Here is a 22,482-nt window from a genome sequence, read left to right on the forward strand (position 1 = left end):
CGGTTCAGATATTCGTCACCGATATTTGGCCGCGAGAGCGAATCGAACTCGGGTCGCTCGGTTCGTAGCACAGTGAAACTGTTCACTGCACCACTGATGGTATCGCGCATGCATGCTCTTTGCGCGGTGCCACAACAGTTAAGATACTGCGCTCACAAATCCAGCCACCTGACTTGGATTCATAACCACGGCTAACACCAAGTGGCATCCAAATCTCTCCAAAGCCTCCCTTAGATCGACTCGGCCTTAAATGAGTCTCTGGTGTGGTATGCAAACATCATCACTGGGGCGACAAAAGACATCCGGGTGTGGTATTGGCCGCATCACCCCCTTGAGCGCCGTGCTGGCCTTAATAGGTACCCACCAACAACTGCACTTTGCCCCAGGCATGAGGATTAGGTGTTAAGTTTGGAGTCAGGGGTTAAGGGATGGGGGTTAGGGGGTTAGGATCTTTACCTTGGTGTTACCGTCGGGGTTAGCACATTCTCTCGGCACGATGGATACAGAGGCTCAGAGTATCGAAACATGACCTGGGGGATTGCTTAGGTCACCTCGGCCTGAAATGGCGCACGCCGCGTGCGGGGAAATGCGTTCGCGACGTACAGTGTTGAGTGCACGTGAAACGGATGCTCGTTAGCTCCAGGCTGGCAGGTTTTTAGGGAGGAAGACGCGGGGGCGGGGGGGGTTATTACCGTGACCCCCCCCCCCCCCAGGGTGTCGTGTAAGCGAGCCCATAACGCAAAGCCCGCAATTTTCTCCACTCTCTCGTCTTATTGAGGAAGCGGCAATTGAACACGCTCGCTCGTTAGATTCAAGCGCCGCGTGTCGTTCAAGCGCCACGTGTCGTTCACGCGCGCGTGCACGCACCTGCTCGCGGAGTTGAGACCGTTAACATTATAGTTCGGCGAGTGGCGCAGGTGGGCACTGAGGGTTTGGGAGCCAAGTGCAAAATGTGCACGTGGAACTTCTTTCGCACCGCACGTGTGCTTATCCGGAGGTGCGGGGGAAGGGCAACAAACTAAACACAGAAAGCAATTCTAAAGGGAAATGAGTTACTTCAATGTAGATTTTAAAGTGTATTGCTCTAGTTGCTTCCTAATGTCGGAAGGAAGAGCATTCCAGACGGCCACAGAAGCGCGTCTGAAAGTGCGTGATGCGGTGACCATCTTTTTTCGATGGCTAAGCCGAAGTCCGTTGTGATTTAACACGGGTTGCAAAACGAAACCGGTGAATAGATTTTATACACTTAACTTTGTTCGCACCGCGCGTAGCCAACCGTGCTAATCAGAGGTGCGAAATCCGAATGTTCATGCCCGGAAAGCGTGCGTGCGTGCGTACGCGCGCGTCTTCGCGACGCGATGTTTGTGAGCGTGGCACGGAATGAACAGCGTCGTCGTCGTAATCAACAACACTCCGACCGGCGCGTCGTTACGGCCGCTCCAACGTCGTGTTGCGCGGAGCGAGCGTCGTCGTCTGTGACGGAGACGCTCGCTCTCGGAATGTCTGCGGGCGAACGTTGACGCGGTTTTGCGCCTGGTGGTGTCGCGGGTTACGGGGTGGCTCACACATTCAGAGGCACGAAGTCAACGGACTTGAGATGACAACTCGTCCGCTGCTCGCGGCTTTCGGGCTGCGTCGTTCCCGCAGACATCGATTGCGTTGTTGCGTTCAATTGTGATGTAGTAGAAGGGAAGCTGCCGCGATGTAATGGCGAGAAGCTGGACTTGCAATCTTGAGGTCGAAGGTTCGCTCTTCCGGCATGGCATTTAAAATCCTGAATTCCCCCCCCCCCAAACCCCCTCGCCCCCCCCCCTACCTCCAGCGGTGTAAAGAGTCGATCGCCAAGTCCCGGGTGGTGAGATAGAGTGTGGTAACTCCCACGTCTTCCAATTAGTCTGGCTATCATTTTTTTTATATTAAAATTTTATTTTATTTTTCTATCTACGTGACTTCACTGAAAGAACCAAGAAATACCATGAAAGAGTCGGGCAAATCCTCAACTGTAAAGGGGGTTGCTCTAGAGCTCCGTCGAGTTGGAGGCCCTCCCTGCGCCAGCAGTGGCGTGAGGGGCGGATGGCAGCGCTGCGCCCTTCACCGCCTTCGCGTCGTAGCTGGCATCTCGCCGGAGACGCGGGCCCTGCTCTTACAGCGAGGCACCACACAAACACTCGCGCCAGGACTCGACGATAACCTGCTCGTCGCAGCGGCCGTCTTTTTTTTTGTCGTCGCTTAGCGCGGCAGCGTTTTCCAAGATAGGAACGATCTTCAGAAATCCCCCGTTGGCGGGGCAGCCGTCCAGCAAGTCGGCTAAATTGCCGATTAACGGATTATGTCTCCGGTAACTGGAACATTCCTTTCTCAAGCGAATGTGACTTGCACGTAGCAGTTACTTCCAACGCAACCGCATTGAGAACCCGACCCTTTCATTTGGTGGCTCCGTTCGGGGGATCTCTCTCCTGACCCTCAATTAAGAAAGGAAAATCACATCTAATTAAGGCCCTTATGTCTGAAATAGTTTCTAAGATCTCTATGAATATAATCGCATGGCTGCTAAGCTATTGCAATTTGCATATGGTCGGAATGCCTTTTGTGTGCGGATTTCAATTTGCGACGAAAAATGGAACGGATTCTCGTGGGTATCAGAAGCTGTCGGCAGTAGCTGATGACGGCCGAGTGCCATCGAGTTCGGCGATCTTAATTTTTTGTTTGTCGGAAATTAATTGGATGTCTTACGCTTGCGACAGGTGACGCACGTTCGCGGTATGGTGTTGCGCCAAAAACACGGCCGCGCGTGAAAATAATGGATACATTTTTCGCTCTGAGTGGTGACAATTTCATACCTATCGATAAACGTTTTATTTTGCGTGAATTTCTAAGTGGACCGATGATCGGTAGCAGGAGCACTGTGATGTGTGTGTGTGCAAGCCTGCAGGCGCAAACTGAGCTGATCGTAGAGGGTAGAGATCTTGCGAATGAGCCTGTCCTGGTCTTCAGTTCTCTCCAGGCCAAACATAAGTAGATTGAGTTGTGAATTTTTCCCAATCGCAACGTTAAAGCGTTGGCGCCACGCTTGGCCCACCGCGACACAACCCTGGCAAGCCGAGTTTGATTCCTGACCACGTCTAGGATCGGTTTGCGAGTGATATCTGAACTGGTCATATATCTTCTTGGTTCTTTCGGTAAAGTCATCACGTAGAAGGGAAATAATAAAATAATAAAAACAAAACATAATAAAATAATTCTCACGACGTTTCGGCCACAACGCAAGCAGCCGTCCTCAGGTGAAGAACAGGTCTGTCGGAAAGACAGCGTCTGAATGAACACCACCAGGCTTGGCAGCGTATATTTAAGCTGGGTTGGAGGGGGAAGAGCGCCTTGACAAAGGATTAGTCACTACATATCTGCATTTCCCATAAATATGCTAAATTCTCTTGATATGCAAATTCCTTTGTCAAGGCGCTCTTCCCCCTCGGGGAGGCCTTCATCCGACAGTGGAGTGACGAAGGGCTGTAAATAATTATTGTTGTTATTGTTATCAAGACATAACGATACAAGCAGCCCATTACAGGGAGGCAGACTTGCCTGCAAGTTATTTCACGACAACACATTGCAGCATTGCGGTAAACGTCGACCGGCATTGCGTTGGGGCTTGTTATCCGACTTTCCCACGTCACCAATCGCCCCGCCCAGGTGCTGCCCCAGTGCTTGAGAGACCCGTGCCATCCCAGCGGTGTTAGAAGTCAAAATTCGGGTGGAGAATTACAAACTGTCAAAGTTACATTCTTCCCCTCTCGCGCCTTTAATTAAATCACTTTCGGGTTTGTTTTGTTCTTACTCCCCTTTCCCGCTAGAAATGTAACGTACCGTGTAATGGCTTTTTTCCTTTTAAGTCAAGTGGACGTAAATATTGGGGGGGGGGGGGGGCTCTCCTCGTGATAACAGAAGGCAGAAGTAATTACTCGCAACTGCCCACAGAAGCCCTTGCAAGGCTGTTGTAACCTGATGTCGGCAGTAATGATGCTATTAATTCGGGTGATGTCAGTGCTCGTGCTAATCCGCCAAGTGAAATTGATGTAGAAGCCTCTCTCTCTCTCTGTGACCTTGGTGGTAGCGGTGGTTACCGTGCCGGTGCGAATACGTTGCCCGCACTCGTGAGCGTGCAGGTGTTACGGCCTTGCCGACGGAATTGTTTCACGTTTAAATTTTTCGCCGTTTGATTGCCTACAAAACCTGCTTTGTTTTCCCGCCATTATTACAATTATTAACTTACTCACCCAGAAAAGCCACGCTGAGTCCGAAAACTCCTTTTCAGGAGGGTCCTGCATTGGGATGTTTGGCCAACACCGGTGACATTGTCTGTTTTTGGCTATGGAGGAGGGGGGGGGGGTGCGGGGGAACGTGCACACTTCACACAGACCGGCGCCCACAGGTGTTACCACTGCTCCACCCTGCCACCCCAATATAACAGCGCGCCGGGTTCTTATGCAGCCGTGATCAACTCACTGCTGGATGGAGGCCCTCCCCAAGCCTTTGCCGTCTCTCACGTTGCTGAGGAGAGTAACAATCCATCTGCCACTTGCAGACGAGCTTTATGCTTGTGAGTTGTGTATATTTAATATTTATTTTGTTGAAATTTTCAGCACGTGCTTTTTTTTTTACTTTTTTGGGGTGGAGCGATGGGCGCGGTGTTTTGCGCGCACTGCACTGTGAAACTGAACACCTGCGTTCGATTCCTAGCTAAAGTTAGTGGCGAGCGATATCTGAACTGGCCTCGTACAACCTGTTCATCAACCTGCGCTGACCAGCATGGTGAAGTATGGTTAAACAACCCCCGTGTGGGCACGTTTCTTACATAGCCCGGCCTCTGTCCACCCAGCAGTAGAAGTGGATCTACCACATATACTTGATACAGCAATCGTGCTGTGACGGTCCCACCTGAAGACGGAAGCTTGTGTTGCCTCCGAAACGTCGTGATTTTTATTTTATTTTATTTTTTATTTTACTTTTATACATTTTATTTTTATTTTTTTACCTACGTGACTTTACCGAAAAAAACCCAAGAATATGAATCCTTGCAGTCACGAAAGCTTCAAATCTAGAATGGATCTACCACAGTCTATCAGCAGGTCACGAGTGGCGAGTGGGGAAAGGCGCAAGTGGTATTCCAAGACGTGGAAGAGTAGGCCAAATACCCTGCCAGCGTGGGCGGATAAGTCGGTTCATCGGAGTACGATGGGTACCGTGGTATCTCACGCTTTTAACCAAGTGGACCAGATGAGAACTGCTTTTCGTCTTTAGCTTGTTGTCCTTCCCCCGCACACCTCCGAGTAGCACGGTTGGCTACGTACGGTGCGACATACACAGACAAAGATCCCCCGTGTAGCCTTAACAGACTGTAGGGGCAAGTGCTGTTAGCGAGCAGTACCTATAAAGGCCGGCACGGCACACGAGGGGTGGGGGTGGCCAACACCACGCCCGGCCGCCTTTGTGTCCCCAGTGGCGATGTTTATACATCGCAGCAGGTACTCATTTGAGGCTGAGTCGACCTAGGGGATGCCCGGGACCGGTTCAGATAATCGTCACTGGTGTTGGCCGTGAGCAGGAATCGAACTCGGGACGCCAGGTTCGTAGCGCAGCGTGCTAACCGCTACACTACCGCTCCCCACATACACATAATACATACACACACACACAGATGTCACGGTTGTCTTGACGGAAGCCCCGTTGTCGCGCCGTGTCACTGCGGTGCCAAGTTTCCAGAGCCGCTCGAGAGTAACGGCTTTGTGGGAGACGATTGCCAGCGGTGGGCGCGCTGAACCTGCCCGAGTGAATCGCGGCCCTTACAACCGCCGCCCCCAGCTCGCCTCGTCCGACGGCCTCGGCCGCAGAACCCAAGGCCACCACCCCGGCAAGGCCACCACCCCGGCACTGCCACAACAACAACAACAACTCCTGTTGGGGGGTCACGTGCCGTCGCAGCCCCCCCCCCCCCAAAAAAAAATAAAAAGGAAAGCGATTAGGAAATTCCATCTGTTATGCCGCTTTGACTTATCGCACCGATGTGAACATTTCGCGCATCGCCTGTATGCTGTTTTAATGGGCGGCCATAAATTTTAATAAATAACCTTCCCCCTCCTTTGGCCCTCCCGTCTCTCCTGCCCACGACCTCCTCCAAACAGCAGTCCCTGTCCAAAATAACCAAAACCCCTCAACGGCCCCTGATCACTCACGACTCACAGCGCACACCCAAACCCCGCAGGGCCCCCCCCCCCCCCCATCTTCCCCCAGGGGAATTGTGTTAATGCGAGTTTACACCTGGCCTCCCCAAGGACGCGATGCGCGGGTCGCAGAACCGCCTGCAAAGATCAGCATCGCTGGCGGTCACTGCGACACCAAACGGCTCGCGGAACGGCGCCGTTGCGCAACCGCCATGGGAAACTTTTTTCCGCTTTACAAACACGCGCAAGCAAAAAAAAAAACGCGTCAAATATTCCTGCACACCTTTTCCGCTTGTTTTGCCCGACTTACAATTAAGACGATTATTCTAAGGGGTAATTAAACGTGCCGCGTCGGTGATTGCCTAATGAACGTGTCGCGTGCAGATGGCCGTGCAGAACGCGGGATGGCTCGGTGCCAGTGATCGTGTATTCGATATCCCCCCCCCTCCCCCCCACTGCTCGCGATGCTGCTGCCCGCTCGGGGTACCACGCTGAGTTGGTTGCCGTCGACTCGACGTCGATCCTTAAGCTCGCGCCCCTCCCGGTTGAGTCGTGCGCGTGTGCGAATCGATGTCTTTTACGATGCGCGTGCGACTGATGTGATTCCGCTCCGCGTGTTATTAGGTAGCGACTGGAGCAGTGCACTTTTAAATCCAGATGGACAACTCGTTTCGTTAGAACTGCGTTTTGTTTTTTGTTTGTTGTCCTTCCCCCGCGCGCCTCTGATGAGTACGGTTGGCCACGTACGGTGAGAATGAAGTTCAACATGCATGCCCCTGCAGCCACTTATCCTTCACCCCAGTGTTAAATGATCCTTGCATCAAATCGCCACCCGAGTGGGCTTGGGACACGTCAAACGTTTCCACCCCGAGATAATTCGGGGGGGGTTTTTCTTGTCAGCTTATTTGACCATACTTCACCACTCTGGTGTCAACGCGGCTTGGCGGAGGTGCGATGGGGAGTTGGGGGGCCCGGAACCGGTTCGAGGCATCGCTCGCCCAAATTGAACAGGCGCAACCTTGCGCGACCATTGCCATGATGCGTTATTGATTTTTGGGTGAGATCGTGCTCGGTTAAAGACATGCGTTGTACACCCTCCTCCACCCCGACACGCCTGTTGACGTGACAACTTAATGGACTGGCCGCGTCAGGTGGCGGAGGGTTCACAACACACATTTCACTTCGACGATCGCGATTTACGAATCGCGGTCCGCCGAGTTCATGGCGCGGCGTGGGCGAGTCACCTTGTCGGGAACCGCTCCCAAATAAATAAATAAATAACTGCGCTCGACTTGGGCCCTTCGACCACGCGAGCCTCCTGCGGGGATTCGAGCGGCACGAGGAGGAGGAGGAGGAGGAGAGGGGGGGGGGTTCGGCGTCTGCCACGGCGCTGTCGCGTGCACGCGACTCTTTGTTTTCACGCTCGACGCATCTTTTTTCGCCGGCGAGGATCTATTAGCGTTAATTACCCCTACATATGGTGTGCATTTTCACAAATTTAGCACTCCCGGTTTTTCTCTCTCTCTCTTTAGTCTTTAAAAAAAATAAAAACGAGCAAGCGATACAAATGCGCACTGAGCAAACAGCGAGTAACGTGCATATAGTGCTCTGTGCTACGTAAACTAACCCTCGCAGTTATGATTATTATTTACAATATTTTATAATTATTTACTATGGTTATTTTTGTGTAGTTTGTATGTTTTGTATTATAATAATAGTCACGCCCTTTATTTATCCGGAAGAGACTGGCATGAGTCTGAAAGCTCGATTTTAGGAGGGTCCCACACCTGGTAGTTCACCAATCCCATGAACGAGCTTTTGTTTGGCTGCAAGTTGGAGATAACCAGAGAACCCCAGAGAAACCCCACCACGCACACCCTCGTGGGTGATAACACCCAACTCTGCACAGATGGATTCAATAATCTGTCGCTGCCCTGCCACCTTTTGACCCGCTTGCAGCCCAACCTTCACAACACAGTGGCATTTTCAAGCAACGGTCTCTCAATGACGTACTAACCAGGCTCAACCTGCTTAGCCTTCGAGGCAGGACATGATGAGGCACGTGCGGGGCGGGGGATGGGGGGGGGTGAATTGGTCGTAGAGGGGGGAACCGCCGAGAGATTCAGAGATGTGGCCTGGCGGCAGGGGAGGGGGGGCTGGACTTGTGCCACCGATTTCCCGGGAGGTGCGCGCGGAATCGATTCTCGCCGTGACCTTTTCATGTAAAAGACTGCGACGGCCGTCGGAACAAAGGGAAGCCGAGGGGAAGGGCGCTCGCACGCCGCCACTCCACCGGCCGTTTCCTAAAGATCACGCAACCGTGGAGACCGGCTTATCCGCGTGTGTGTGCGCGCGCGTGTGTGTGCGCGCGCGTGGGGAGCGGTGGCGCAGCGGTTGGCGCACCGCGCTGCGCGCCTCGTTCGATGCCCGCTCACGACCAAATGACAGTGGCGAATGTTTGAACCGGCCCTGGGGCCCCTCCCCTAGGTCGACTCAGCCTCTAAAAGGAGTAACTGGTGGAGTGTGTAAACGTCGCCACTAGGGAGACAAAGGCCGTGCCGGCCTTCATAGGTGCTCGCTTACAGCATTTGCACCAACAGGCTGTTGGGGCTATACGGAGGGGGCGGGGGGTTCTTTTTGCGTGCAACATGCGTCCGTGTGTGTGGGCGTGCGCGTGCGTGGTTGTGCACGTGTGTACGTGCTTGTGCGCGAGCATGTGTTTGTATGTGCATGTGCGCGTGTGTGGATGGGGGGGGGGGTAGGCAGTGGAGGGAACTGGTTGGGGGGAGAGGGGTGGCGATGGGGGGGGGGGCTGTTGTTTGGGAGGCAGTGGAGCGTGGGAGTGAATCCATTTTAATTGGCCGATGTCTGCAGGTCACAAGGATATGCATACTGATAGGTCAACAACTCGGGGCTGTAATGAGGTCCCAAAGCATTGCCGATTTCACCATTGGAGTGTGAGCGGTGCTCGTGGACGATTTGAGATCCAAGCATTTGCTGATTGGCGGCATTATTGAAAAGCACCATCTCTGCGCTGATGTTTATTCTGCAGTTATGCTTTCGGCTTGATGTCGGTCAGGATCGTTGTCAGACGCCGTGAGCCGTAGCGCATTGGCGGCTTCCCTGGATTGATAATATAACGTGCAGCCATATCCATTGGAGGCTGCGCATTCATCTTCGTCGTTGTCGTCGTCGTCATCAACGACGACTTGGCAAGCGAGCGGGCATGGAAGTGAGCGAGTGGGTGGGCAAGTGAGCGATTGAGGCAGCGCGCTAGTGGGTTGGTAGGCGATTGAGCGCCTGGGTCAGCAGCGGGGTGAGTCAGAGAGCAAGTGGGTGAGTGAGTGAGTGAGTGAATAACCAGGTGAGTGGATGAGCGAGCGATCGAGCGACGTCTGGGCGTCTCACCGTGTGAGCGTGCGTCGGAGGGAGTCCTGGGAGGCTGCGCGCCCAATAATGAAGCCCCCTGTTTTCCTAATTATCCTAATTAGCAGGCAGGGCCGGGCGTCATTTGGTTATAAATGTTACCTAATCCGCCACCTCCACCGAGAGCAGCAGCCTCATAATTATTGATGCCAACCGTCTGTTGGCTGCGCACGCTTCGGCAAGCGAGCACATGCAAAGAGACGTTTCCTTTAACCCTCGCTCGCCCGGCCGCCAATTCCGCCTCCCCCCCCCCCCTCGGCAGCTCACTCGTGAAAGTTGCCGCTCGGGAAAATCAGGGCATGGGCTGCCTGCCACTCGTTCTGCCGTCGCAGGACTTTAAATGCTAAAAGACATTGGGAGGGCGGGGGGGGGGGGGGCAGGGGCCAGGGGGGGGGAGAGTAACATACGAACTGTGGTTGAGACTCCCAAGGAAACACATTTGGGAATATCGCAATAAGTGGGTTAAGATTTGCTTGTCTGAGATTTTTTTAAAGATTTTTTTTGCGGACGATGTTTTGTTGCTGAGCGACGGCGTCGGATGTAAGGGGGGGTGGGCTGGGCTGGTGATTTAACGGCGTATGAAGGCGCGAGTGTTAAACCGTGGACGGTAGTCGGCTCATTAGATCTCTTGCAGGAGCGAGCCGTGTCGGAGGGATGTTCGACGTTTGTGAGCGCGTCCAGGCTCTCACGGGGAGGAGGCGTTCACGGCGGCGGCGTTCTTGGTAAATTATTCCCAATTCCGCTTAAAATAATATCGGAATTATTTGGTTCTTGACATTTTTCTGCACGATGATTTTTTTTTTACTAAAATTAACGGCGCAAATTACCGCGCACGTGTGTGCATATTAAAATAATTCTACACGCTAAGTTTTTATAGCTGCTTTTTTTAATTTCCACGAGACAGAATTTTCTGGGTTTTTTTTATAAATAAAATGAAAAAAATAACAACAGTAATTGATTCTGCCGAATTAATGCTTGCCAACATTTTCCCCAAAAAATATCCTTTATAAGATTTTAATTAAATTTTCTGACATTCGTATCATTTACTTTGGGTGAATACCGCAAAACCGTCTTACCTCCCGCGACCCTGACGCGCGCCCGCTACCCCACCCCTCCCTTCGAATGGTCTCGACGATTAATGTTCAAACAATTCGAATGACTACAGCTTTCCGCTAAAGTCATTACGTAAGAGAGAAAAAAACAACAAACCAAAATGGATACGGCTTTAGCGATCGCTCTCATCCTCTGTACCTGTTGGTGCCTTGTTAACTTGTGTTGTGGGCGGCATTTAGCGCACGGTCAAGCTGGATCTGTGCGGTTACCTGGCAACACCTGACCGATCAAGCGGGCACGGAGCCTCCCATTGGCTACTGCCCCGTTGGGATTTTTTTTGGGAATGGGAGGGGGGGGTCAGGAGGGGTCAGGTGAAGCACACGCACACGCGTAGACATGAACGTACACACGCACACTCGTGCATGTACACACATTCACATACACACGCACACTCGTGCACGTACACACACACACGCACCTGCACACTCACATGTATGAAGACAGGTTCGTAGTGCAGCGCGCTAACCACTACACCACCACACCACCGCCCACACACACACACAGATGCACACACACACTCGCGCACCCACAAGCGTACGTCTTTGTCGTGTCACCCCGTGCAGGGGTGTGTGTGCGCGTGCGTTTGGCTCTGCTTCCTGTGCTGGCTTGAGATGATGTCGAGCCAATTTTGTCATTTAGCAGTTTCACTGCGCTCGGCAATGTTTTTATTACATTTCCCCTTTGCTAATTTTGTTTTAATTAAATGTTTTTAACGTTCATGAAACGGCAGAATTCTCGATTAATTTCAGTCACATTGCCGTGATATTTATTTAACGTTTTTGCATGATGTGTCGTGTATCGCATACGGGTTCTCTGCACTTTGGGTCTTTGTCCGGGCACTCTGGCATTCTCCCACACTCAAAGTACTTTACAATGAACTGACCAAACATCACAAACAGCGCCATCATAAAAAAAAAAATTATATCACCTTGAGACTCCGTTATGGTCACAATTACAACGTTTATGTTTTACCAGGTGTGAGAACTCAAGAGACCAGGATGAGCCTCACTTGCAAGAGTGACCCAGGCCCATTAGTCTGCCAGTAGCGGGTGACGAATGCTGCTGCGCGTATAACCCCAATTGAGCAAATTGCGAGTACATTACGACATTGACCAAATTTGGACCCTTACACCGACACACAGTGGGAACTTAACTCTTGCGAACGACATCAGGCGATCGTCAACGTACACTGTGAAGCGGACGGCGCGTATGTACGTATGTTGAATTTAATTTTCGTCGTACGTAGCCCGCAGTAGTAACCAGGGCGGCCGACAGGATTCGAACCGTGAACCTCGGCCAACAAGCGGCGATCGTGCTCCACCGCTGGGCCGCATCGCCACCCGAGGCTGTGACGTTCTTGGTTCAAGAATGATGTGTTCTCGTGGGCATCTGACGTGGGTGTTTTTTGATACATTCGTAAGTTAGGCTTTTGCACTGGAGAGATGTGGCCAGGAGTCACAATAGTTAAGAGTGTGCAACTTGCAATTTAGAAGGCTTCTGTTCAAATCCTGGTTGAGATCAACTCGGCCGTTCATGTCTCCAGGGTCGATAAAATGATTATCGCTTTAGTTTGTTGTCCTTCCCCCACACCTCCGATTAGCGCGGTTGGCTACGTACGGTGCAAAAGAAGTTTGTGGAACATCCATACAACAGTGGCTTTGGCCTGTGAATAGACTCGCTCCCATCATAGGAATGAGGAATGTCCACCACTAGGTCGGGATTATAAATGTGGTGATGAAATCAAGCTCGCGTGCAGGTCATCAGTGGATATGCTTACATTGCAGCACCATGGCTGAGATACGATGATGGGTGGGAACTGTAGGCAGAAGATACTTTTACCGTGCCCATCCGAACCGGAATGTCTCATTGACCGCACTCGACGTTCCATAAGCGTGCATCCACAGTCGATGTCAAGTCGAGCCCGACTGACTTTGTGTTTTGCAGCTGACTGTTGCACACCAGGTAGCCTCACTGGCAATGCTTTTTTTTTCCTCGTCCAAAAATGCCCAACCCAATTAAATCTGTATCAAGTCCCAGCCCTGCAAATCGGGGAACGTGCAAAATCTCCCTTATTGCTGCACCCTCGAATGGCGTCTCGTGACAGTGTGCTCGCTAATTCTGTGTGTACGTGTAATAATCCATTCCATCAAACAAAAAAAACACACAATTTGTATTCTTCTAGTCAATTACAACTCGTGTATTATCACAGCCAGACAGCCGGGCCACACTTTCCCACTGTAATACACGTTAATAATTTCTGTTTTTAAAGTCTATTATTATATAGATTATATAGCTCAAGTAAAGGGTCTGGTGGAGGGGAGAGAGCGTACGTTCGTATCAACGGCGAGAGCCATGGTAGCAAATTAAAACTGAATTATATCATTTTGTAATCCACATAATTACGTTCGTGGTAAATTTTCAATTCCTCGTGTGATGCGGCTTGTTGTTGTTGTTATTTAAACTGTTGTTTACTTTGTCTTGCTCTTTCCGTGTTGGTCACCCAGGTCACTCTCGCAAATGGTAACACAATCGACTTGAAGTCACCTGCTCACCGATTCACCCACGCACTCACCCACGCACTCACCCACGCACTCACCCACCCACTCAATCACCTACACAATCATTCACCCACTTCCGCGTCGGCGACGGGGGTTGTTTGACCATACTTCACCACGCTTGTCAGCGCCGATTGGTCGAGTGGTTGGTGGTAGATCCGATTATCGCTTAAAGTGTCTCTCGCCGCTGATGTTTGCCGTGGTCAGGAATAAAACTCAACGCACACGACTCCACTGCGCAGCTGCACAGCCACTCACCCTGACATATCAGTAACCATCAGCCGTGATATCATCAGCCGTGGTCAATTCACTGCTGCAGGATTGAAGGCCTCTTATCGCACGTCCTGTGTATGCATTGCTCACGAAGATAATTGGAAACGCATGCTCATAATGTACACAGTTGAGGTGCAGCACTGCAATTGCTTGTTCTCACCGCTGCTGGCAGAAGGAGCTCCACCAGAAGGGAATTCGAGAGAGACCCCCCCCCCACCCGAATGTATTTTTGACCTACTCTTCCACGGTGACCAAACATCTTGAAATAGGTGAGAGCAACGATTAGCTGAACCCGTTCTGGGCCTCTGTTAGGTCGACTAAGGCTCAACACGAGTACCTGGTGCAATGTAAACATTGCCGCTAGGGAGACAAAGGCGGTCAGGCGTGGGGCTAGTCACCCACCCCCACGTGTGCCGTGTCAGCCTTAATAGGTGCTATATAGACTTCACAGTTTATAGACTTAACAGTCTACATAGCTACGGGGATCTTTGTGAATGCGAGTGTGTGAATGTGTGTCTGTGTATGGGGAGCGGTAGTGTAGCGGTTAGCGCGCTGCGCTATGAACCTGGCGACCCGGGTTCGATTCCCGCTCACGGCTAACACCAGTGACGATTATCTAAACCGGTCCTGGGCCTCCCCTAGGTCGACTCAGCCTTAAATGAGTACCTGGTGCGGTGTGTAAACATCGCCACTGGGGAGACAAAGGCGGTCGGGCGTGGTGCTGGCCACCCACCCCCTCGTGTGCCGTTCTGGCCTTCATAGGTGCTACTCGCTAACAGCACTTGCCCCTACAGTATGTTAAGGCTATACGGGGGATCTTTGTCTGTGTATGCACATGAGACTGTGTGTGTGCTAACCGCTGTGCCACCCCTCCTCTCCACGTGCAACACAGATCTCGAGATGGCCGCGGGCCTGCTCACCTTCACCAGGCTGTGCCCCCCCCCCAATTCCCCCAACCCCCCAATTTTCTTCACCTCCCCCATTCAACCCCTCCAGCATCCCTTAAACACACCACCCCACCATCCTCCCTCCCTCCCTCCCCCCTGATCAAGTAAAACCATATAATCCCATTTAGTAGTACAACGCCCTCCCTGCTGTCACAGCCAGCTGCATGCCTGCCCCCAACCCACACCCCTGGGGTTACACGGGGAGATTGAGTCTGCCAAGAGGGAGGGGGGGAGCCGGGGGAGGGGAGGCACAGACAACAACGTCTACCCCCCTCCCACCTCCCTCCCTCCCTAGCCACTGCCCTGACCCGCTCCCCACACCCCTGCGTTGCCCCCCCCCCGTCTCCCCAATATCCTTCCCTGGAGATGTTTACAAGCCAGCTGATTACTGCCACTGCTTCATGCTGGGAGGGAGGGGGGTGGCATAGCCATCGAGTGTGTAGGCGGTGCAACTGCACAGCGGCGCTCAGGCGGGAAGAGTCCCAGGCCACGAAGAAGGGCGGGGGCACTACAGAAGGCCCTCTATGGCATTCTTTGCACGGTGGCCCATGGCCCAATCACGTGACTCCACTGCTTGCTGCGATGATACTTTGGCTGTGCGGTGCAGCAGTCATTGTCTTCTTTGCAGGCAGGCAGGCTGCTGGATTGGCGTGGGTGGAGAATGAGAGAGAGGGGGGTGAGGAGGGGTGGATGAAGGGATGGGGAGGGTCTGATTGGTCGTGGGCGGGGCTGGGGGAGAGAACACGTTAAACACAGGCTGCATCTCCCCTCGTCTGGACTAATTACTGATCAGAGCAAACACGACGCGACACAATTAGGCGCATAATTAGTGCGGTTTTAGCGCCCCTTGTTTGCTGCGTTTCGCCGGAGTGAGCAGATTAGGGCGCAATCTGCACGCACAGCAGTGATCGTGGATCAGCGCAAAAAAAAAAGCCCCTTTCATTATTATATCATTTGTGTTGGGAAATGCTACGGGCAGTTATTTATTTCATTGCTTTTCAATAACATTTTGATTGCATTCAGAGTCGTAATTATCCCCTGCGTGGCCAATAGAGTAAAAAAAACGCACCCGCCACTTATCTTTAAAGGGACAATTGGCAATCACCCTAAGTCTCGTCAAACGCCACGTTTGTTTTCTCTCTCTCTCTCAATTAATCTTAAAGAATTGGCTTCGCCGGTTATCTGATGAGTGTTGTGCTCTAATTTTGGCGCCCCGTTAGATTACCAAATAGCCGTTGATTTGCGTCTTCCTCGTCGGCGACAACGCCGTGCGAGCGTTTGCTGCTCACAATCAAACCGTGGGCCTCATTAACCTTCCGCGGACACTTTAAGCACCGCGCGGATTAATTTAGCAGCGGCATGGCTGTACAGAAAACTATGACCCAAGCACGTGGGACTGTGCCAGATCGCATCCGATGTTTCCAAGCTCGTGTTTGGATGGGTGATCCCAGCGTGCGCGGGCAGATTGTCACAGGCCGCTGTTCTGTGGCCAGCAGCGAAGGGCAGTGCAGAGAAATCCATCGCTGCGCTGTACTTCTATGCTCCCACGTCCATGCTCCCCCCGCATTTGCACCGACCCCACACTGACCATCGTGGTGAAGTGTGGTCCAATAACCTCCTCGACCTGAATGGACGAAGAGGTGTGTGACGATTGTTCATGAATCATGTACCTGACCCTTGCTCTCGTGGGTAATAGGGGTAACTGTCCACTGTCTGACCTTTCAATATAAAAGCCTAATCAACGTCCAATAGCTGTTTTTATTATTATTATACGGGCGATGGTTCTGGTGTCTCTAGAAATGTACTTCCCCTTGCCGTGTTGAAAGGTGGTACTTGTGAAAAACATCTGTTGGTCTTGCGCGAAGCTAACTCCCAGGCCAGATTGGAATATCGATGTCGCATGTCAAGATCCATTGTCATTTCAGAAAGTGGTCGAGAGAATGTATGGGTTGTACGATGCATTGATTCATCAATTAATATTGATTCTTACGTATTTGTGTTTTGGTCTTCCTAATGTTATTCTCGCTGCGCTATCGTCATGATGTCACAAGGAATCCATTAGGAAATCTCGGCCCTATTGTGTCTTCTTAAATACTCTTCATGCGGTATTTATTTATTTTCACTAAAGGTGGCGCATACTCCGATACACACTGCTATGAGACTGGTGTTTGTTACGTTGACGGTGAACAGATGTTTTACTTCTGAGAACTGGTCTTCCGCCAAATTAAGTGACAACCCAATTTTTGTAATGTATATATGTTCTACTGAAACTATTCAACACCATCAAAATTCTGTGGTAAATATAATTTAAAAAAACATTTGTACCATTGTAAGTAAACAAAAATGAACTCGGTGACATCTGAAGGTCAGAGTAAGAATGCCTGTGCTCCCAATGCCTCTCGCCACGCCTCAAGTCACCCCTTAACGCCTGCTCACTTATTTATTCTCCTCGTCTCTTCCCCTCTCCCCTGTGCACAGATTGACGTCTCCCAGTTGGAGCCAGAGATACAAGCGTCGACCACGGACAAGATCCTCACTTACAACAAGGGCCTGTGAGCCAAGTGACGGCCTCCTCTCTCCACCCTGGAAGACGCCTGCAAGAAATCAACAAATCGCAACTCTCACCATGGCTCGCACCTGCACGACCCTCCCAGGCAAAGGCCCTCATCGCGTTGCGTCGCGGTGCGTGTGCCTCTCGCCGCATGCCGCATGCCGACGCGGCGTGGGGTGTTTTTTTCCCCCTTTCTCTCTTTCCCCAGGATTGTTTGGCGTTGTGGACGTAATGTGACATGCGCCTTTATTGAGCAGCATGTCATAATTCTCGGCAAACCTTTTGACCTGCAGGAATGCGTGAGCTACTTAAAAATAACCCCCCCCCTCCCCAAACGCAAATTTACAAGAGTAAAGAAAAAAATCTAAAACGCGGCCCTACCAAGAGAGAGAAATGTAATGGCTGTTATTTAATGCCGTGCCTTCCTACGGCACAGAATGAAACCCTTCGCATTGAACACGGAACAAAATCCCTCCTAGGTCATCAACAACAACGCTTTGAAAGATAAGCCGATACAAGCTTAGCATAACGTTCACACGGGAGGTTGAACCCGAAGAAGGGGAACGGAGGGAGGGAGAGAGAGGAAAAAACGCGTGTTTTGAGCGCTGCACAAACGGGACAGCTGCACCAACTCGAATTCCTGTCGCGTCCGACACGACGCGACAATGATGCAGGGCCTTTGTCGAGAGACACGGGGGGGGGGGGGGCGGCGGGGGGGATGAGCGGACCAGGAGGGGAAGAGCCGCTCATTACGTAATCGTCGCCGATACCTGCACGCACACCGCGGCACCTCCGACTAGCACGGTTGGCTACGTACGGTGCGAAAGAAGTCCTACGTACGTGCCAGTTTTGTTGTTGTTTGTTCCCCCCACATCGCGTGCCAGCCGGTTTTGAGCGACAAGTCCGGTCCGTCGACGTGTGTTGATTCTCTCCCTCGTGGTCGCACGCGTGCATCGGCAGAGAAGCGCATCGGGTCGCGACGATTCGCGCACGTCACAACGGCTGTGTCACGTGAGCCCCCCCCCCCTCTCTCCCCCCCACCACGAGTCGCTACAGCTGCTTACACCGCCATTGACTGCAGCGTTAAAACAAAATACTGTCATTGGTTCTTGAAATGTGTGTCATGGATCGTGGGAATTCATTGAATCACTCAGTGCAGTGGGTGGGGGAGGCAGGGTTTGAGGGGGTCTGGACCTTGCCCATTAGCCTGCTAGGCCCGTAATTGGGTCTTGCGCTCACAATCCGAAAGTTGGATCCATAAACCAGATTGTGCGCGTATAAACATTTGATTGTTTACCACTCATAGAGATGAGACGCTTACGATATATTTAGGCTAACGGAGTGAACACAACTGTACGAACTCGAAGGGGAAGAAAGAGAATGCAGATGACACGAAGTATAATCGATTCTTAAAAGGCGAGGTGTAACGCTTCTGCCTAGCGGGCATGCTGCGCTGCATAAATTCGTCGATTACAACTGATTAACTATTATTACGCTAGCGATAAGCGCATTTCATCGTTTGTGTAAGGATGAGTTGTTTTTGACGCATCCTGTTCGTGGTGCGTTATTTGTTTGTACGACGCCGGCAGCCACAAGTGACGATTTGTTTCCTCTCGTCGCGATAAATCGTCGCGATTTGAGGCCACGGTTCGATTACATAATCAATGTGGGGGGGATGAGGAGGAGGAGAGGGGTGTGATTGTTGTGAAACGTTAATGTAGTGGCTGCAAGGGTCGCGTGCGGCAAACGCAACGCAATGATTTTGCTGCGTTCCGTAAAAAAGAAAGCCCTGGTTGGTGCCATGCAGCATGCACATGCGAGTCGTATTCTATTATTGTCGTTGTTGTTGTTTCAGTAATTTAAATCGACGAATCGGTGCCTCGTGACTTACCTAGAAAATAAGCAATTGCTTTCAATCATCTTGACCAAGGACTCGAGAACGTTGAAAGTACCCTTTGTTGTGAGTTCGCTTTGGTCAGAGTCTTGAGCATGATATCTGAGATAATTGTCCTTGGCATGTAAGGTTGTGAATGTATTCAAGTCGCAGTCATTATTGTTCGCTCTCGTGCCCGCAAAATGTTTAGTAGCTGCAAATATAATGGCATTGCGGGCTTCCATAAACCATGCCACATAACCATAATATATTCGTAAAACAGAATATGACTACAGTAATAATTAATCTAATGCTGGATTGAAGGGCTTCTCACATCGTGATGATCATTGGGGTTGTTTGACCATACTTCACCATGGTAGCCAGCGTAGGTGGTTGAAGGAAGGGGTAGGGTGGCCAGTTCTGGTTCAGATGTCAGCCCCTGGTTGGGAATCGAACTCGGTGTGGCTGGGTTGATAGTGCAGTACTCTGTCTCAACGCGGTGTCAACACTCCACAGTTGTCTGTCATCTAATAATGTAATTAAAGAATGTAACGTTTACAAGATCTATTAATTGTTGATGCGTGACGCTAAGTATAATTTTAATAATGGTGTTGTTGAAAATCCCACTCGCACTTGTGGTGTGACTGTTTCGTTACAATTTACGGCGCACACTTAACAGGGTAGTAGATCTATTGAACAATTTCTCACCGAAATAAAGTTTACACTTCAGTTATATCGTTCACGCTTGCGCTTTTCATGTTGCCTGTCGTGCACGTCAGTCGTCAATAATAATGATGACAATTCTTTTGCGTCAAGTGCCGCACATGTCATCATCTATATTTGTGGGAAATGTCAGCTCTTTACGCCTTCTAGAACATCTCAAAGAACGAATAAAGATGTGCACAGAGAGAGACTACAAGTGGGAATTACCTTTTTATTATTTTTTATCTAAGTGACTTTACCGAAAGAGCCAAAGAATATTGATTCCTGCAGTCACGAAAGCTTTAAGTCAAGATTTAATTACTGAGACGTTTGACCAAAAGGACCTTGGCCACGTGCAGGACATATCCTGAAGAGGGGCACAGCTGGAGAAATGGGGCACAGCTGGAGAAATGGATGATTCTGCATGGGGAAGATGGAAAAGAATGGAGACATCGGCTGGTGGGACATTGTTGGAGCTGAGTCTCCATGAGAGAAGCAGAAGATCGTGAAATATGGAAAAGGTCTGTTATGAGGATGACACTAGATCGATGGAGAACATCGTCATGATTTCAATCTGTTGGTGAAACATGATTATCTGATTATGTATTTGATTATTGTTGATCATAATTTACATTCCTACGTCAATGTGCTGACTAAAGGTGTCCCACATCGTACCAATCGTGGGGATTAATTGACCATACGTCACCACGCTGGCCATTGTGCGTGAAAGTGGGGAGAATAGGACCGGGTTCGGATATCATTCGCTTACTGACGTTAGCTATGGCTTTGATTCGAACCCGGGTCGTCGGTCAAATAGCGCTGCTACAACCGCCAACGACGACCATTCGCCACTAAGTGGTGGTGACGTCACCACGGCGCTTGTGCCAGGCTATGTGCACGTTAAAGCCACGTGAAGTTATTAACGCCCGCTGGCAGGAGGTCATGGTTCAGACCCAGCAGGTGCCATGAGTTGTCTAAGTTGACTGGCTGATGCACCACCTGTGCTATGAGATGGCCATTGTTATTTCACCTGTTTCGCACAATTCACTCGCATTGGCAAAATACATAAATCGGTACCAATAAATAAAGCTTAATAACCCCGGGTGACAACACGAAGAGAAACGCAGGTCTGGGCTCGTGGCCAACCCAGACCGTGCGATGAATTCCATGGTAACACCAAGTGAAACGTACGGCGCTGCTTCGTGACCTATTAAAGTCGCAAGCGAGGATACGGGCCACGGGGCCGAGACGAACGATGGGGAGTGGCAAAGCCGAGGGGGGGTGGGGCAGGGGGGGCAGACACGCTCGAGAGAGTTCACCACCTGAGATAGAGGCCACGAGGAACGGCCTCGCCGTGCGTGCGTGCGTGATGCAGGCGCGAGATGGATCCTTGCATCGCGAGTCCACGGGCAGACGGCCGCGACAGGCGGTCGCCCAGCAGCGATAATGCCCGCCGAGTGAAAGAATAATCATGTCTGGGCCTCGTTCACGATACGCGGACCTATGAGCAACAAACGTACGCCATGGAGAGCTTGCGCGGGGGGCCAGGTTGCCCCCCCCACCCACTTTTTTTGAGGCCGCGCGAAGTGTCGGCAGGAACTCGCCGTAGCATCCCCCACGTGCGCTTCTGTCGGCGGGGCGCGCGAGACGCGCACACGTGTTCACGTATGCGAAACAAGCGCATAACTCGCGGCTCTCTTACACCCGCCCTGCGCATTCCCCCCTTTCGCACCTCTACCCAAACATCGGCTCGAGTTCCGCTCTTATCTTCGCGCTGTTTGCAGAGCCTGCACATCCCGGCGCGTCACGTGCCCGCTCGTATTGTGACAGCGTTTGTCACGAGTGTGGCGGTGACTCATCACCGCCCCCCCCACCCCGTTGTCTAAAGACGGCTCCGGCTGCGATTGGAAACGTGGGGCAAAGGGGCCGTCACGTTTGCTGGCACGGGCTGTCGAACGCCGACAAAGACAAAGCTCCCCCCCGTGTAGCCTTAACAGACTGTTGGGGCAAGTGCTGTTAGCGAGCACCCATGAAGGCGGGCACGGCACACGAGGGGGGTGGGTGGCCAGCGCCACGCCCGGCCGCCTTTGTCTCCCCAAGTGGCGATGTTTACACACCGCACCAGGTACTAATTTAAGGCTGAGTAGACCGAGGGGAGGCCCAGGATCGGTTCAGATAATCGTCACTGGTATTGGCCTTGAGCCGGAATCGAACTTGGGTAGCTGGGTTTGTAGCGCAGCCGCGCTAACCGCTACCCTACCGCACCCCACACTATCGAACTAATTTGTGTGCGAGCTATGATGAAGGCTCGTTGCCCGAAACGTCGCCACTATAAGTCATTGAGAGGCTATGGAGGACCATTGCCTCAACTATTTATATGTGTTTTCTTTTAAGGCCACAGTGTTGTTCATGACGAATGAGTTGAGTTGTTATTGTTTGTTAATTTTGCACCACTGCCAACGCAGCAGCATCACTGAGTAATGTGTTTACTCACACTTAGACTTTATTATTTCAGCTGGCAAGGAAGGCCCTATTGGGCCAATGAGCTCTGTTACAAAGACGATCACAGCCCAAGACGGGCGGCAGTGGTGGTAGCTTCAGAACATCGCAGAGAGGGAATGTGCAAACGTGCAAGAACAAACACAACACTTATTTACACGAAAAACACACACACGCGTCGGCTGATGTCACGTGTGTGCGTGTGCTGTAGTTGTATGTAGTTATGTTCCGTGCACATGTACAGCCCTTGGTCAATCTACTGGTGCATGCAGTCTTCGCCACACCGTGTCAGTCATGGGGGTCGTTTGATTTTGTGGTAGCTATG

The 22,482-nt window shown here is 51.5% G+C and overlaps 1 protein-coding gene across 2 annotated transcripts in view; it reads left to right on the forward strand.

Moving 5' to 3' along the window:
* SFXN5 (sideroflexin 5) overlaps positions 1–19,680 on the forward strand; it is a 130,758-nt gene extending 111,078 nt beyond the window's left edge. For both annotated transcript variants that reach the window (XM_078861577.1, XM_078861578.1), the window contains one exon: positions 17,011–19,680. In XM_078861577.1, coding sequence (XP_078717703.1) covers positions 17,011–17,088 — 78 coding nt within the window. In that variant the 3' untranslated portion in view covers positions 17,089–19,680. The remainder of the gene's footprint in view (positions 1–17,010) is intronic.
* The last annotated feature ends 2,802 nt before the right edge of the window (positions 19,681–22,482 follow it).

This window comes from Lampetra fluviatilis, chromosome 12, assembly GCF_964198595.1.
Source record: "Lampetra fluviatilis chromosome 12, kcLamFluv1.1, whole genome shotgun sequence".
NCBI classification, from domain to species: domain Eukaryota; kingdom Metazoa; phylum Chordata; class Hyperoartia; order Petromyzontiformes; family Petromyzontidae; genus Lampetra; species Lampetra fluviatilis.